General features: G+C 41.2%; 1 protein-coding gene across 1 annotated transcript; it reads right to left on the reverse strand.

Moving 5' to 3' along the window:
- Positions 1 to 3,075: 3,075 nt before the first annotated feature.
- Positions 3,076 to 4,538, reverse strand: LOC122000302 (putative gamma-glutamylcyclotransferase At3g02910). Its single transcript, XM_042554754.1, has 2 exons — positions 3,752 to 4,538; positions 3,076 to 3,337 (listed from the first exon to the last, which is right to left on the reverse strand). The coding sequence occupies exon 1, from the start codon at positions 4,305 to 4,307 to the stop codon at positions 3,762 to 3,764; it is 546 nt and encodes a 181-aa protein (XP_042410688.1). The 5' UTR covers positions 4,308 to 4,538; the 3' UTR covers positions 3,076 to 3,337; positions 3,752 to 3,761.
- Between the last annotated feature and the right edge of the window lie 14,190 nt (positions 4,539 to 18,728).

The raw sequence follows: 18,728 nt of genomic DNA on the forward strand, positions 1-18,728 counted from the left end.
ATTATTATTATAGCGGGTTTAAATTCATGGATGTGGATTTAGATGTGTAGAACTCACTAGTCTGCTCTATTATTATTGATGAGTTAATAACAGTTACGAGTCCATAGTATATATGGATTTAGTCCCCTTTGGATTAGGGAATCCTGACCATTCTCTTTGCTTGGCATTTGTGAAGAGATTTAGGAGTCGTCACCCTAATTCCTCTAGAAGACTAGTTCTCTTCTTCTTCTTTTTTCGCAAGATTTCGGAATCAAAAGTACTACACAAAAAACAATAGCAATTCTGCTAAATTGAGGTTCTTCGTAACTTTCAATTTATGTATTTATTTTCTATGATAATTCTTGATGAAACTAGATCCTTGTTTTGTATTTCCTATATTTTTAAAATTCTTGTATTTCCTAGATTCTTGTATATTTTTACAATTCATATAGGATTTATAAAATCTAACAAGTGGATCTTAAAGCTTGGGAAGAAGATTGGATTGACTTGCCGCCAGACCTACGAGGGATTACTGACACCTTGATTTGCTTCTCCCACTACATCTTGCTTGATATGGATGAAGACACATAAGGAATTGGCATGCGCAAAGGGCTTCACCTGCCTCCACGGGGTGTGTCGATCCTTTACCACACCTCCCTTCAGTGGGTGTGTTGATCCTTTACGACACCTCCCTTTGTCTTTTTTTTTTCTTTTCCTTATTTTCATCATTTTTTTCTTCTTCTTTTTCCCTCTTCCTTTCACAAGCTTTCTGCGGGATTTGTTTCTCTCCTCCTCTTTACCTTTTCTTCTCTTCCTTCGTTCAAATGATTTTATTTCTACAAAGTATATGTTCCCTCCTCTGTCCGCACCTCAAATGAAACAGAGAATTAGGGTTTCGACGGTGGATAGAGGAAGATGAAGGTACGAAGCATAGAATGAAAGCTATGGGGTAAGAGGGAAAAATTAAGAAAAATAAAATTAAGAAAAGAAAGTAAATTGGCAATATTCACTCCCCCTCCTCTGCCGCCACCACCCCCCTTGTTGTACTTTCGAGTCCTACAATTGCAAGTTTCCAAGACATGGAGAGGCTGGAGCTAAGTCAATCGTCGAGTATTCGCCCAACGTTCTTCCTGTGTTCTGACTAAAACAAAAGCTCGACTCACAAAGGATAAGAAAAAAGCAAATAATCCTTTGGCCAAGTTCGAGGTGAACACGAGCTCGATCCATGACTTAGGGTCATAAGAGAATAGTATGTTCAACCCATGACAAGGTCGAAAGAGAATAATAAGCTCAATTCACAACCGAAGATCAATAGAAAATAGTAAGTTTAGGAGAATGATAAACTCGATTCACAACCCAAGTTTGGGAGAAAATGACAAGCTCAATTCACGATCAAGTGTCAAGAGAGAATGATACGTTTGTCCACAACTAATGGTCGAAAGAGAATGATAAGCTATGGTGACGTTTGAGTTTGTCCACAACTAATGGTCGAAAGAGAATGATAAGCTAAGGTGACGTTTGATTCTTTCTTAGGAATTGAAATGGGAATGGAAATGAGAATCATAGTATTGTGGAATGGGAATGGTATGAGCATGGGTATCATTCTTAAAAATAATTTTTGGTTAGTTGAATTTTTTCTATCAGAATGAACCTAAATTCCTTTTTTTATCCTTAGAGGAAAATAAGAGAAAAAAATAGATATGAGAGAAAGTTGAATATAAGAGAAAAATATGATGAGAGAGAATAATGAAAGAGAAAGTGTGATGAAAGAGAAAATATGATATGAAAGAATGAAAAGAGAGAAAGTATGATAAAAGAAAATGAGGAAAGAGAGTGCGATGGAAAAGAGCATGGTGAGAGAAGATGAGGAAAGAAAAAGTGTGATAGGAGAGAATGAAGAGATAAAAAGTGTGATGAAAGAAAATAAAAAGAGAGTGTATGATGAAGAAATTAAGGAGAGAAAATATGATGAGAGAGAAAGTGTCATGAGAGAGAAAGTGTGATGAAAAAAAATGAAAGAGAGTGTGATGGGAGAGAAAGCATGATGAGAGAGTATGAGAAGAGAAGATGAAGAGAGAAAATATGATAAGAAAAAATGAACAGAGAAAGTGTAATGGGAGAGAAAGCATGGTGAGAGAGAATAAGGAGAAAGAAAATATAATAAGAGAAATTAAGGAGAGAAAGTGTATAATGAGAGAAATTGAGAAAGAGAGAAGTATGATGAGAGAGAAAGCACGATGAGAAAGAAAGTGTGATGAGAAAAAATGATGAAAGAAAATGTAATGGGAGAAAAAGAGAATAACGAGAGAGGATAAGAGAGAGAAATTATGATAAGGAAAAACCTATGATAGAAGAGAATGAAGAGAGAAAGTGTAGTAGAAAAATGAGAAGAGAGTGTGTGATGGGAGAAATTGAAGAGAGAAAAAGTATAATGAGAAAGAATAAGAAGAAAAAAATTGATATGAAAGAAAAATTAATAAATATATTAAGAATATTTTCGTCTAAAACTTAATTTTCATTCTCATTCTCATCAAAACCTAAAAGAAGAAATGGATTTCATCAAACCCCAAATTTTTGGATTTCATTCCAAAATTTTAATTTCATTCCCGTCAACCAAACACAAAATTTGGGAATGAATATGTTCGGGAGAATAATAAACTTGATTCATGATACTAAGTCATAAGAGAATAATAAATTTGATTTGCAACCTCGAATTGAGATACAATGATAAGCTCAATCCACGATCAAGGGTTGAAAGAGAATAATAAGTTCCATCTACAACTAAGAATCAAGAGAGAATAATAAAATCGACCTACGACCTAAAGTATAAACTTGATCTATAAATCGAATCCCGACAAAGATCGAGAAATTACCTTCACATGTAATGACTAGTTTTGATTTTCTAATTTACTCCCTCGAATAATATGGCTCAATCGTGGGGATTCGCCAGGGCAATGAATTTTACTTTGTTTTTTACACAGAATTGATCAATGATTGAGTCAGATGAGAATAATAAGGATAGAATGATAAGCTCAATCCGAAAACCAAAAGTCAAGAGAAAATAATAAACCCGATTGCAGATCAAGAGAGAATGATAAGTTAATCCGGAACCAAAGGCCATGATAAAACTCAATTCATGACCAAGGGTCGGGAGAATGAAAAACTCGATAATAAACTCAATTCAACACCAATAATCAACAGAGAATTTGGTTCCAGAATGTAAATCCTTCAATAGACAATTGACATCGGCCGGAGTAGATTGAGAGGCAAAGATAAAAGAGCAGAACAGACACGTAACCCATAGACATATGGCGCCAAAGGCTTGATATGACCTCAGGTCTTACGATTTCACACCATCCTGCAAGTTGACACCAGAAATCCTTTTCATTTGCATGAATCTGATTAAACTGTTTTCACAACTGCAAATTGGACAAAAGCTTGATAGAATAAAAAATATTAGATTATTAGAAGGATCGGACAAATTAGTGGAATCCAATGATGAGGAACACGCAAAGGGATTCCTGAATCCAGCAATCCAAATCAATACACAGTTTCTTCAATTTCTGTTTGAAAGAAGATAGAATCACAGGAAAGCAAATTGCTTTACGTAATAAGAAAGGGGGTAGTTTACAGAACAATTACGCTCCACGGATTGGTGATTGCCATCACGAAAAAAGAGGCACCAATCTCGGCAGCCGCCGATCGGGAAAGGGGAACGCAAACACGACAAAAGCACGAGTTTAATGAGGGAGGAGGAGGAGAAAGACCGTACGCGTTCAGATCTAAGTCTGAGTCTGGGGGGAGGGCGAGGAGACGAAGAGACGGATCTGCTCGAGGAAGGTGATGTCTTGGGGGCGATCCTTCCGCTTCACGTACCCCATCGCCTCCTTCTCCGAGTAACCGGCGTATCCCCTCTCCTCGCTGCGCCGCCACAGCTCGCCGGCGTAGCTCGGGTGCGCGTAGTACGCCTCCGCAGCCACTTCCACTTTGGGGCTTACAGGATGGCCAAGGAGGGCGACGGAGATCGGGAGGCGCTCGTAGTGGCCGCGGCGGGTGCCCTCGAGCTCGTCCATCCGGGCGATCCCGCGCGGCGAGACGGCGTAGAGCTCGCCCGCGACGTGCTCGCCGGCGCCGGGAAAGTTGAGGAGGAAGGGCACGCGGTAGGGGCCGCAGACGAGCGGGAGGCGGCAGGTCGTGCGGGCCTCGCCGACGAACGAGGCGTCCCCGGCGCAGACCAGCTCCTGGATGAGGCTGTGGTTGGAGAAGCCGCGCTTGAGCGTGCCGTAGGTGAAGACGAAGTGCCCATCCATCACTCCCTCGGCGCCCATGGCTGGATCGATTAGGGTTTCGGAGATCCGAAGCGAAAAGGGGCGGGAGAGGAGGAACAAGGCACGTGGACCGAGATACGGAGGGCTCTGCCTCTCGGACGATCAAGGACGACACTGGTTGTTTGTGGTGGAACAACATGACGTCTGCCTTTAATAGGGGCCGGGGTTACCCAACCAGACGTGTCTGTGGATATATATTTACTTCTTCCATTCCGATATTAAGGGTCATCAAAATAGAGAATCTATTTGTTTTTAAGAGGGACCGCCAGAACTAATGTCTATTGAGCTGAAAAGTACCAAGTTGGTGGTTGGGTGGAAAACGGAGGGGCCGCCGCCTCGATCTCTCATGCATTGCCTGGTGGAGACGTGAGTAAAGTAACAGGACCCACTAAATTAAGGCCAATAAAAACTCTTAATGGCCCATTCAAATGCTCTTTATTGAAAATATCTAAATAATGATTTATCATCAATTTATCATAGATGATTTTGTATTATCTCCATTTCAATATTGATTTTAGAATTGTTTAAATAATTTAATTTTACTTAATTCATTTTCTATTTTACCCTCCTTCCTCCTTTATTATTACTAGTGATCCTCCTTTATTATTACTAGTGATCGTGTACACGGGTCGTGTGTGTAATATAATACATTGAAATCAATCCTTTATAATGAAATTATATTAATTAAAGTAATCAAAACTTTATAATGAAATTATATTAATTTAAAGTAGAATCATTAGGATAAAGTACCTGACTTTTAAAAATCTGAATTATTTGGATCTTTGAAAATCTGAATTGTTTGGATTTTCGAGTGTCACCCTTACCTATGAAAATAATTAATTTAATTTAATATTTTACTTATCTTAGTAAAAAAACTAAGAAAATTATATTTTTTAACACTGTCGGTCTAAAATATTTATAGAAGCTTCTTTGATTATAGTGTTGTCAATTCTAAGATGTGGGACTAAAAAGAATTATATTTTTTTATATAAAACAATCAGAAAAACTTAATGATGAGAAAAATTCATAATAATATGTCGCAGCTGAGTCTCGAACTTAAAATCACTTATTGTTTCGCTTATAGAATTACTAATAAACCTTGGAATTATTTTTAGTGTGAATAGAAAAAAAGATATTAACATAAATTAATTTTAGGCTTCACCAAAATTAGTTAGTAAAGGGGGACGATTTTTAATAAAATAATAATAAGATTATTATTCATCTGGAAATCAGTAATGCAACACCATATTATCCTCATTCTCCTCTCTCGATCTCCTCCCTCTTTGTCTCCATGTCTTTTTGCTCTCGAGTGTCATGTCTGCCATGGAAGGTCATCTCAAATTCTACGACTAGGAGATCCTGGCTTCGATGTCGATAAGGATGATTAAAAACCCTCGCAGGAGCACGACTCCGACGACAGAGTCATCGTGCTCGACTACTTCATATTCGATTCACGTAGGATTCACGCAAGGAGCGTCGTAAAGGAGCCTCCTTTGATGGAAATGGCCACTGATCCTGTCCGAATGCTGAATCAACGGACGCTGGGCACGGGGCGCTCTTCGACTGCTGACGTGGATCTTTGACTGGTGGCACGAAGCTCCGGCGAACCTGCACAGAAGTCGGGCCGGGAAGGGGTTCCCGGCGGCGACCCTCCGACGCTCAAGTCAGGTAAGCAAGTGGTGGAAAAAGTAGCTCCAAAACTTGTAGAACGCGTACCTCAGGCGAAGTCTGAGGCTCTTTATATAGAGCGGTGAAAGGGATCCTGTGCGTCCACCGAGGCACATACATGTCCGAATGCCATACTTCTGTAAGTGTGTGTCAGAAAGCTTACCTGACGTCATACTTCTACAGTCCAATCACGTCTTCGATAGGACAACAGAACACCTCGTTGTCAGACTTGGAGTATGGCCTATCCATAGGACTTGACGGCTGTCAGAAGCTGTTCCTGTCCCCCTTTTACCCACCGCCGGCCGGGACGTACGTCCGGCCGGCTGGCCGGAGACCGTCGTCCGGACGGCCCTCATCCCCTGCGCCGGCCGGGCGGCACGCCCCTCACATCTCGCCTGTCGCCTGCATTGATATGCTGGGGAGACTTCCGGGCGAGTGCCTTCCGCTCGGCCCTTAGACATTGTTTCAACTGAGCGTCGGAACCATCCTTTTCTTCCGAGTCCGGTCGGCTCATCCTCCTCCGGTGGACCCCCCGGCCCTTTAATCTCCACGTGGCGCTGACCTCTTGCAATGGGGTCCCCTGCCTTGACCACCGGATCACTTGCCTTCCCCTCAAGTCTAGTCGAAGGAGGCGAAGTCCAACTGACTGGACTGTCGATCTGATCGAGTGGCGACCGATACCTTAGTCCGCTCGGACAGGCTAAGGGTTGCTCGGCCGTTCGGCGATATCTTGCCCGTGCCTTGGAAATTATGTCGAGGTGTCTGTCAACCACGTGCGTTAACCCGTAACTTGCTGACATGTGGCTACCTTTCTCTTGTCAGGGTATGGCGGTGGCGTCACTTCCGATGGGACAGCCGCCGTTTGAAATGAACGGCTGGATGATGACCTCGATATCGACGACCTGGATCGGACGGCTAAAATTGACAGCGGCCGCCATTATAAAGCTCCGACTTCCGCTTTCCGCCGCATTTCGGCCTCATCTCCTCCCGACGTCTCGCTGCTCCTTTCTTCTCCGGCGACCTTGCGTTCCGGCTCTCCGTGCTGCCAACGATGCCTCCCAAGCCGCGCTCAAAGAGTATCAGGAGGGGGAGTCAGCTCGTTCTGACGAAGTGAGGAAGGCGTTCGTCCGCTCGGACGATTTCGGAGAGAAGTTCACCGACAAGATTTCCCTCACTTTTGAAGAAGCGATTAAGGCAGTGATAGATTACTTGAAGACTAAAGGCCACCTTCCCGCCGAGCTGACCATCCCCCCAGAGGATCTGTCTACAGTGATGGGCGCCATTCCCGATGCTCTTTTTGACTTTGATGCGTGAGGAGTGTTTTTTACCAACCTTTTTTGTATCCTCGCCGTTCGGCGCAACTTATTTTCGCTGTAACCCTTGCTCGCCCAGCGTTTAGTGTAAATGGATCGTCTTTCCGTTCTTGCAGCATTTGTTTCGACAAGAAATTTTTCTTTCGTCACATTTAAGTGTTCTTTAAAACTCCTCCGCTCGCTTCATACTTTAACATGGACTCAAACCGATTGTCTTCAAAAAGTCTTTCGCCATGCAACTGCGCAGCCGCTCTGCACGCGAACGTCACTCGTCCACGCGCTTACTTCTTTAATTCTTCTTAACCATCCTTCGATTTAAACCCTACCTCAACGGGATTTTGCTAGGCGAGCCGCTCGGCCGGGTGTTGGCCTTAAGGAACCGTCGAATTGTATTACGTGGATGGATATTTGCTCGGACATTTATAGACGCCGGCTCGTCTCTCGATATTTAACGTCGGAGCTCGACAGTCTTCCGCTTGGACGTTTATAGACGCCGGCTCGTCTCTCGATATTTAACGTCGGAGCTCGACGGTCTTCCGCTCGGACGTTTATAGACGCCGGCTCGTCTCTCGATATTTAACGTGGAAGCTCGACGGTCTTCCGCTCGGACGTTTATAGACGTCGACTCGTCTCTCGATATTTAACGTCGGAGCTCGACGGTCTTCCGCTCGGACGTTTATAGACGCCGGCTCGTCTCGATATTTAAGCTCGGCGGTCTTCCGCTCGGACGTTTATAGGCGCCGCTCGTCTCGATATTTAACGTCGGCTCGACGGTCTTCCTTCGGACGTTTATAGCGCGTCGGCTCGTCTCGATATTTAACGTCGGAGCTCGACGGTCTTCCGCCGGAGCGTTTATAGCGCCGGATCGTCTCGATATTTAACGTCGGAGCTCGGCGGCCTTCCGCTCGGGCGTTTATAGATGCCGACTCGTCTCGATATTTCGTCGGAGCTCGACGACCTTCCGTTCGGGCGTTTATAGACGCCGGCTCGTCTCGATATTTAACGTCGAGCTCGGCGGTCTTCCGCTCGACGCGTTTATAAACGCCGCTCGTCTCGATATTTAACGTCGAGCTCGGCGGCCTTCCCCGGGCGTTTATAGACGGCTCGTCTCTTGATATTTAACGTCGAGCTCGGCGGCCGCTCGGACGTTTATAGACGCGGCTCGTCTCGATATTTAACGTCGAGCTCGGCGGTCTTCCGCTCGGAGCGTTTATAAAGCCGGCTCGTCTCGATATTTAACGTCGGAGCTCGACGGCCTTCCGCTCGGACATTTATAGACGCCGGCTCGTCTCTCGATATTTAACGTCGGAGCTCGACGGTCTTCCGCTCGGACGTTTATAGACGCCGGCTCGTCTCTCGATATTTAACGTCGGAGCTCGACGGTCTTCCGCTCGGACGTTTATAGACACTGGCTCGTCTCTCGATATTTAACGTCGGAGCTCGACGGCCTTCCGCTCGGAGGGCCTTGCCTTTTCTGTTGTCCCGTATTGGTATTTCATCTGACGAAGATCCCCGATTGCGATTCACTGCTACCGCCCAGGAGGCGTCCGGAATAGGGCCCGACGGAATAGAACAGTAGCCGGTGGTGTTTCCGCTCGACCACCAGACGCTGACGTTGCTTGCTTCTCCGGCCGCTCGGCTGTTGCTTTCTGTTTTTGCTCTCCAAGCTTGGCGGCCCTTATCTCGATCAGAGCGTCGAGTTCCTCCGTCGAAAGCGTCACCGTGTGTTGTCGTCCAGCCTCGTCCATTGTTTCTGTTCGGATGCAGGAGCGTTCCCACAGACGGCGCCAAATTGATCCTGTCCGAATGCTGAATCAACGGACGCTGGGCACGGGGCGCTCTTCGACTGCTGACGTGGATCTTCGACTGGTGGCACGAAGCTCCGGCGAACCTGCACATAAGTCGGGCCGGGAAGGGGTTCCCGGCGGCGACCCTCCGACGCTCAAGTCAGGTAAGCAAGTGGTGGAAAAAGTAGCTCCAAAACTTGTAGAACGCATACCTTCGGCGAAGTCTGAGGCTCTTTATATAGAACGGTGAAAGGGATCCTGTGCGTCCACCGAGGCACATACATGTCCGAAGCCCATACTTCGATAAGTGTGTGTCAGAAAGCTTACCTGACGCCATACTGCTACAGTCCAATCACGTCTTCGATGGGACAACAGAATACCTCGTTGTTAGACTTGGAGTATGGCCTATTCATAGGACTTGACGGCTGTCAGAAGCTGTTCCTGTCCCCCTTTTACCCACCGCCGGTCGGGACGTACGTCCGGCCGGCTGGCCGGAGACCGTCGTGCATTGATATGCTGGGGAGACTTCCGGGCGAGTGCCTTCCGCTCGGCCCTTAGACATTGTTTCAACTGAGCGTCGGAACCCTGACCCCTGTCAGGGCACCTTTTACTGTTGGATGCTCCTCGGTTAGCCGATCGGTCTATCCTTTTCTTCCGAGTCCGGTCGGCTCATCCTCCTCCGGTGGACCCCCCGGCCCTTTAATCTCCACGTGGCGCTGACCTCTTGCAATGGGGTCCCCTGCCTTGACCACCAGATCAGCCACGATGAAGAGACGACTTAGGTGGCAGTGATGGGTGATTCGAAAAACCCTAGTTGGGTCGACCCCAACACGAAGGGGAAGGATATCGATTTTCTGGAGATAAGTACTGATTTGGATGGATGTGGGTTAGATGAGTCGAAGGAGGAGAATAGATCGCATCTTGGTAGCCAAAAGGATAAGCTTGGTGGTGTTAAAGCACCGAAAATTGTCGAGAAGATACATGAAGATGAGGAGGGTGAAAAAGTAGTAGGTACACAGAAAATGAGAATTGAGAAGCACAAGGAAAAAGGGTGTGAAGAACATGTGGAGATTGAGGACATTGACTTGTAGAATGATTTGGTTAAAAGACGAGATAAGAAAGTGATGGCTTAGTGGAAGCTCTTGTTTAAGCTTCTAAAATTCTATGCTTTGCAAATTATTATCTATCAATTGTGTTTTTTTCCTTGAAGTTATTTCATTTACTATTAGAGTTCATTGCTAAACAAATGTTAGATAGAATGTCAAAATCTCTCTTTTAATACTTGTTCCTCTCCACAGAAGTCACTCCAGTCTCAGTTGAAGACCCAAACAGTGCGTCTCAATGAAGCATTCTCGGTCATGAGGCGCCTTTGGATTCTAAAATCTCAACTGTTTGCTAGTGGATTGACCTCATGGTCAGCTCTAACCCTTAGTGACACGTTTCACAACTTCGCTCAGGGAAAGTTGGCTCCAACAAGACATGAGATGATTTTTCCTATTAGTTATGGAGCTCATCCAGACACCCTGAGCAGCTAACTTTTCAAGAATGTTCTAAGAAACTCATTTTCTTTGTCACTATGCTTCATGCTTGTGCATTATCAGTCTTCCTTGTATTGTTTAGTCTTATTGTTGATGTTGGTCTGTGTTTGACATCAGTAATCAATGTTATGCGTCTTTTTATCTATTTATCGAAAGAAGATTGGTTGTATTATCTTTCGAACAGCTTATTTGTTTAGCTTAAGGAGCTCGCAGACAATGCTGAAGATTATTGATTGAAAAGTTAAATTACGAACTAGATTATTTTCATATATTATATAAAGTTTCAATTTACACATATCGAAAATAATAAACATAAACAGAGCCATAAATACTAAATCAGCAATACTTGTGTTGTTGGTGTCTTGAAATTAGCAACATGGAAAATCAGCAACACCATGTTACTGATGTCTAAAAATCATCAGCAGCATGGTGTTGCTGATTTCCAAAAATTAGCAACTACCTGTGTTGTTGGTTTTCGAAAATTAGCCCCGTGTTGTTGATTTCTGGAAACTAAAAGTTATGGTTTCTCAAAATTTATATCAGTTCTGGAAACTAAAAGTTATGATTTCTCAAAATTTAAATCAGCTTTGGAAATTGAAATTTACGGTTTCTCAAAATTTAAGTCAGCAACATATTATAGCTAATTTTTAAAATCAACAATACTATGTACATATTTATGAAAATCAACAACACAATACTGATTTTCGAAAATAAGCAACACAGTGTCGTTGAATTAAAATTTAAGAAACTAACTTTTGACTGAGATTAAATCATGGACGCACAATATATCATCTTATGGTTTAATCTGAGTCAAAGGTTATGGTCTCTCAAAGTTTAAGCCAGCAGCAAGTTGTTGTTGATTTTATACTGCTGAAAATTAGCAACACAATACATTGTGTTGCTAATTTCCCTATTGATTTTCAAAAGACCATAACGGTTTACTGAGATTAAACAATGGGATGCATAATAAATTAAATCAAAACTTGTTCAGAGATCTTCAATTTAATATATTATACGTCTCGTGATTCAATTTCAATCAAAAGTTATGATATCTCAAAGTTTAAGTTAGTAATAGTATTATTGCTAGATTTTCGAAGATCAACAACACGTTGTATCAGCTACGAAATCAATATACCAAATTGAAGATCTCTAAATGAGCTTTAATTTGATATATTATGCATCTTGTGATTTAATCTCAATCAAAAGTTATGATCTTTTGAAAATTAGTAGTAAAATTAGCAACACGATATATTGTATTGCAAATCAGCAATACAAAATTTTGTATTGTTGATTTTATGCTGCTTAAAAGTCAGCAATACAACAGTGTTGCTAATTTTATGAAATTAGACAATACTGCTACTAATTTTATGAAATTAGCAATGCAACATTGTGCTGCTGATTTTTCAACAACAAAATGTTGTGCTGTTGATTTTAAAAAATCAACAACACATTGTATTGTGTTGTTGATTTTATTGTTGATCTTCAAAATACTATAACTTTTAACTGAGATTAAATCACGGAATGCACAATATACCAAATCAAATCTCTTTTAAGTCAATAACATAATGTATTATGTTACAGATTTTACTAATGATCTTCAAAAGACCATAACTTTTGACTTAGATAAAACCATGGGACGCAATATATCAAATTGAAGCTTATTTAGAGATCTTTAATTTAATATATTATGTCTCGTGATTCAATCTCAGTCAAAAGTTATAGTCTCTCAAAGTTTAAGTTACCAACAATGTTGTTGCTAGTCTTTCAAAGATCAACAACACATTGTAACAGCTATAAAATTGTAACTGCTACAACTATAAGTTATAAATTTGAGATGCTGTAAATTTTTATTCAGATTGAACTATAGGATACATAATATATCAAATCTAAACTCATTCAAAGATCTTTAATTGTTGTTGTAACTTTTTAGAATATCAAATTGTTTTATACTGTTAATTTTTGTTGTGTCTAAATTATTGTGCTCTTTTAGTGTATTATTGTTGTAAAAATCGATAAAACTATTATTGTAATTTTATGGTATGACCATCAAACACCATCTCAAATTATTTAGAGATGGTCGATTTGTTATATTATGCATCTAATGGTTTATGTGTCTAATGGTTAATCAATAATAATGTGTTGTTGATCTTCATAAGGTCAAAAACTCATCGCAAAATTATAATCGCTACAACTACAAGTTATAACTTTGAGAGTCCATAACTTTTGATTCAGATTAAATTATAGAATGCGTAATATATCAAATTAAAGATCTCTAAACAAGCTTTGATTTGATATATTGCGAGTCTCATTATTCAATTCCAGTCAAAAGTTATGACCTCTCAAAGTTTTCAATTCAACATATTGTTACTTGTCTTTGTTGCTGAATTTCTAAAGACCAGCAATACATTATAGCAGCTACGAAATCGTAGCTGCTACAATTATAAGTTATTATTTCGAGAAGTCATAATTTTTTATTCAGGTTGAATTACGAAACACATAATATATCAAATCGAAGATCTCTGCATAAGCTTTGATTTAATATATTATGATTCAACTCTAGTTAAAAGTTAAGATCTCTTAAAGTTGAACTTATAGTTATAGCAACTACAATTTTGTAATTGCTATAACGTGTATGATAGGTAAACTTTGCAAGATAATAAATTTTGACTCAAGTTGAATTATGGGACACACTGTAAAATACCGAAAAAGGGCGAATAACCATGAGGGAATTTTTATGAATTTTCAACAATTTTCTGGGATTTTTTCGAAACCCGTATGGCTTAGGTTACGGGGATAAATTATTGGGCCACGGGAAAGTCTGTTCAACTACCCCATTTAAACGAGGAAAAGTTTGATTTTTTGTTTTTCTTTTCATTTTCTTTTTCTTCTCCCCTCACCCGACGCCATGCCCTACTTCTCCACGTCGCCCATTTCTTCTCCCCTCTTCTCTTCTTCTTCCCCCCACCCGATCACCTTCTCCCAACCCAAAGTCTCCTCCTCTCCTCTACGCGGCACCGAAGCCTCCTCCTCTCCCTAGATTCCGATCGCGCCATCTCCTCCTTGTGCCGATCAACATCCGTGTTATGCAACCCTTCGTCGGAGCAGTGGTGTTGTCGTTCTTGCTGTGCCCTAACCGCAGTCGCCAATGCCCTAGTTTTCCTTCTCGCAGCCAGCCACAGTGCCAAGCGCCACCTGATCTTTCCTCTTCGGGTCGTGTACAGAAGCCGAGCATCCGAGTTGATCTGTCGCTGGTGCCCTAGCCACTGCCTACCACTTGACGTGACATCAACATTGGCTTGTCACCATCCGTGTCTGGTAGCTCTCTGGTCGGTCATCCATCGGTTGACCACAATCACACGGTCTGTCTGCTACCAATCACTACAGGTGTAGAGTCTTGTTTCGTTCCGATTCCTCCATCACTGATCTTGGGTTTTCGACAGCCATATTTAAGGTAATCAGTTTATCCCGGTGTACTTCCTGATTAACGATCCATACTCGAGGTTGACTTGGGCTATTTGGTTTGGAACGACAGCAGGTGCCCTTGGTAGCAGCTGCGATATCTGGCTGTAAGTTCAGCAGTAGAGGTTCGGTGTTGAGGTAAGAAGTAGAGGAATTGTTTCATTTGCTATAGCGTACACAGGTTTGAAGCTAGGAAAGGTTAAGAATGAAATGTACTCAAATTTATTTAAGTTTAGGTTGATTATGTATAGATTTTGATCAAATTGAATAGTGGAAGGGTTAGGGTTAATGGAGCTAACCCCAATTAACTTGTGAGTTATATTTAGTTAGGGATTAAATAATAGATTTAATCTAAGCTTCGGATTAGACTCAAGTTATGTAAGCTAACCGAAATTTAATAAATGAATTAGGGCTCCTAGTAAATAAGAATTGGATTTAGCTATTTGATATTTGTGGCAGTAGCTAAATTAAAGGTGTTGTTACAAGACTCTGATTTGCAATGAGCTGCCTTACGTGGGATTACCTTTGGCATGCACTTTATTGGAGGCGGGTACCTTGACTTATCTTTAGATATTGTCATTTGATAAGCATAGTAGATTTTAACGAGTAGTAATGATTATGTTCATATCTGCATCGGTATGTCACTACTTGTTACCTGTTGTATGCTATTTTGCTTACCTATTTTGTATTCATTACCCTCTTGATATTTTATGCTCATAGGGGAAGTGACATACCATATCTTATGATATACCGGACTAGACAGTTACCATATCTGATACGTGTACCTAGATCTTTTTATTTGAGCTATTTATTTTTGGTACATATTTTATGGAGGTAGATGTGGTCAGGATCTTCATGCTTAGTGTCATGCACCATCTCGCATAATTGCATGTTGTGCGATTATCGGCTATATTATTGTTGAGCACATCGCTAGTTACATGGATCTGCACACACAACCACTCATGGGTTAGTGGTTTTTATTCAGGCGGGGTGTGTTGCAGCAGGTTGCTCTGTCGATGCTCCGCTGGTCCGCCCATGGGTAGTATGACTGCAACGTGTTAGCAGGACAGGGATCCCTCCTTTGGATTGTCTCAGGGAGATGAGAGCATTGAGCTCCCCCACTTATGATTTGGGGTAGAAGGATAGGTGTACTCCGACAGCATCCTGTCCACTCGGTCACTCATCATGAGCAGTGATGGCAGAGTGCACAGTTGTCATTGTCCTACCCACTCGGTCTCACCATCATGTGTGAGATGGCTGACTGGCGTCAGGGGTGACCAGGACATGTCATTTGTATCATATGCATTATTGTATTTATTGCTTGTGTTTGCTGCACTTTATTTGTTGCATATTGGATGGATACATATGATTGACATGCATACAGGGGCATGTTATTTACGGTCTGACGACCTTATTATCCTGATAGGAGGTCCTGGTAAGTACAACTTCTCCCTTTTCATTCAGTTATGCATTTTTCATTACTTCAGGAGACTGTACACATATTTGTTATTGTTAGTTATTATTTACTATACATGTCAGCCCGGTATCCGATGAGTTCTTGGACTCACCCTGTTGATTTATTACCATTTCAGGTTGATGCTGTCAGGAGGTTCCAGTCACTAGTTCCCCGCCACCTGTTGCGACAGGTTTTCATTTTTGAATATTTGGTTTACTTGTTATGTATTTTCTATATACTTGTGATGTAGGATTGTACTCGAGGATTTTTATCGAGTTTTGGTCTACTGTCATTATTTTTCGCTGTGTTAGGTTTCTGTTGTGGGTTTAGTTTGTCGTTGTTGTAGTGGAGTAAGGCTTATTAAATATAAACTTCGTGGTTGTGTCAGCTAGAGGCTGAGTAAATATAAATTGCGTGGATTGTCTGTTTACTTTTATTGTTATTGTTCTGACCGTGTGGACCGAGGTTTGTGTGGCCGGAGGGCTTGTAGTAAAGTTTCAGATTATTATCAGTACAGGAGAGATGTTGTCGAAATTTCCTTGAGCAAGGATTCCCCCGGGTCGTGACACACACAATATATCAAATCAAAGATCTTTGAATGAGATTCAATTTGATGTATTGTGTGCCCCATAATTCAACCCTAATCAAAGATTATGACCTCTAAAAATTATAACTTATAGTTGTAGCAGCTACGATTTCATAGCTGCTATAACATGTTGTTGATCTTCTGAGACTAGCAACACAGTCTTCTGTAAATCAACAACCACCAGCCAATTTTGTCTCAAAAGTGGTTGATGGATCTAGAGATGTCAGATTCACTCTAAATAAAGTCCTATGTGCTCGGTTTAGTCTCCTTATTATGCTAATGCCATCAAACACTATTGTGATACATTAGTGAGAGTAGTAATTTTTTTTCAACTTGATTCAAGTATGATAAATGATGTCAAAAGTACATTATAAGGATCGTGACAATCATACTCACTTACTGACATCATAAATGAGTTTCTTGGACATCCTTTTTTCGAAGATATCAAATTTTTTATTTTTTTTTTAATATCAAATTATTGTATATTGCTAATTATTACTTTGTTTAAATTATTGTCCTCTTTTAGTGTATTATTGTTGTAAAACTCAATAAAACTATTATTGTAATTTTATGTGTAGGACCGTTGGGCCGGCTGAATAGCCTGTCAAAAAAAACAACAAAGACCCTTCTCGAACTTTCAACAGAACACTTGCATAAAGTAAATTGGCAGTAAATTAAAAAGCAGAAAGAAGAGGCTCACAACTTGACTTGGTTACAACCAAGGAGGTTGTTAATCCAAGGAATGAACGTGCACTAAAATATCTCCTTCAGGCGGAGAAGCCTCTTACAGAGTGAAAGCACAAAAGACAGAAGCTAAACTAGAACAGAATCGCACAAGTGTTTGGAATGTAAATCTCTGAGTTGATTTGAAGCTTCTGGACCAAGGCTATATTTCTAGCCTTGGTCGGGGCGCCTGGAAGGGTTCCGGGCGCCCTGGGGGGGATAAAATTTATCCCCCAACGTTCAGATCGAGTCAAAACTCGATCTGGTCAATTTTACTGCTCAGGGCGCCCCGGAGGGCTCCGGGCGCCCCGGAGGGGACTTTTTCGTCCGGGACTTATTCTTTGGTTCAGTCCCGCCTCGGTCCGGTTCTTCTCCTCCGGATCGGCTCGCTTGGGTGATCTCTGCCATCCAGAATAGGGCTCACCCGAACCCAACTTCCGGTCTTCTCGAGCGTGCTTCCCTCCGGCTTCTCGTCCCTCGGGTGCTGCGTGTTTCCTTCTCATCCGCAACGTACTCATCCATGATCTTAGTCCCTCGGTGCGTCGACCTTCTACTTATTGCGTCTCTTGCTCCCGAGCAATCTTCCGCTCGCTTTCGTCCCTCGGAACCATCGCGCGCTTCTCGTCCACCGGTGTACTCTTCCATGACACCTCGTCCCTCGGACGCACAGCGTGCCGTCCTTCTCGCTAGCTGCGACTTCCGCTCGAGTACCTGTGCTCCTAAGCTCCTGCACACTTAGACACAAGGTTAAATACACACAGGACCTAACTTAACTTGTTGATCACACCAAAACAACCTTAGGGTTCCAACAATCTCCCCCTTTTTGGTGTGATCAACCTAAGTTAAGCTAGGGTTAAAATAAACATAAAATAAAATTAAGTAAATTAACTTAATTTGCAATTTAAGTGCAAAAAGATAGAAAAGATAAAAAAATTAAATCTATCTACCTCCCCCTAGACTTATACTTTCCCTTCTCCCCCTTTGATCACAAAAAAAATGGGGTTCCAAGAAAAAACAATCTAAGGGTTTAAAAACTTAGAAAAAATTTCTAGATTTTTAAGAAAATTAGAAAAAATTTCTGAGATTTCTAGTTTCAGGAAAAAAATTTTAACTTAGGAAGAAATGATTTTTGAGAATTTTTCTAAGAAAAATCCTTAAAAAAATCCTAACTTAAATTTTTGAGAATTTTTAATCACAAAAAAAATGACTTAGGGAAAAAAATTCTAAGTAAGTAAATTTCTAAAATAAAATGTTTTGAATAACCTTTTTAAAGCACTAATTAATTTTTTTATTAATGCTTTATTAGTAAGTTAATTAAACATTTATTTCAATATTTTGGCTTCCAGGTCGTGGCGAGGCACTAGGCCTTCTTGGTTATTGGAGCAACAACCACTTCCTTGACAAAGCCTTATAAGGAAATTCTTTGTTTAATTTTCTCACTTAAAGCGCTAATTTTACAATTTAGTTTAGGCATGATTTAGGAACCCAATATAGGTTTCACCCTACTGGATTAATTAAAAAGCTTTTAGGGACATATTTTCTTGAAATGTTCCTAATTTGTCCCGGGTGATATTTAAAGTACCAATTTAAATTATTAAATCTTCTAAAATTGGTTTTAGATGAACATGCATAGTTTTTCAAGTTATCTACTTGAATTTTCAAATCATCATTTTCAAGTTTCAATTTTTCATTTGCTATTTTTAATTTATCTAATTCTTCTAAGGGATAAGACTTAGCTAGAATTACTTTTAAATTTTTATTTTCACTTTCTAATTTGCAGCAATCTTTTGTTAAAAGATTAACGAACTTAAACATTTTATCGGGAGGAAGAGATCGTACCTGACTTACCTTGTCGATCGTTGTCCGTTTCTCCCCCTGAGCTGCTGCTTTC

This window comes from Zingiber officinale, chromosome 7A (assembly GCF_018446385.1).
Source record: "Zingiber officinale cultivar Zhangliang chromosome 7A, Zo_v1.1, whole genome shotgun sequence".
In the NCBI taxonomy this organism is placed as follows: Eukaryota; Viridiplantae; Streptophyta; class Magnoliopsida; order Zingiberales; family Zingiberaceae; genus Zingiber; species Zingiber officinale.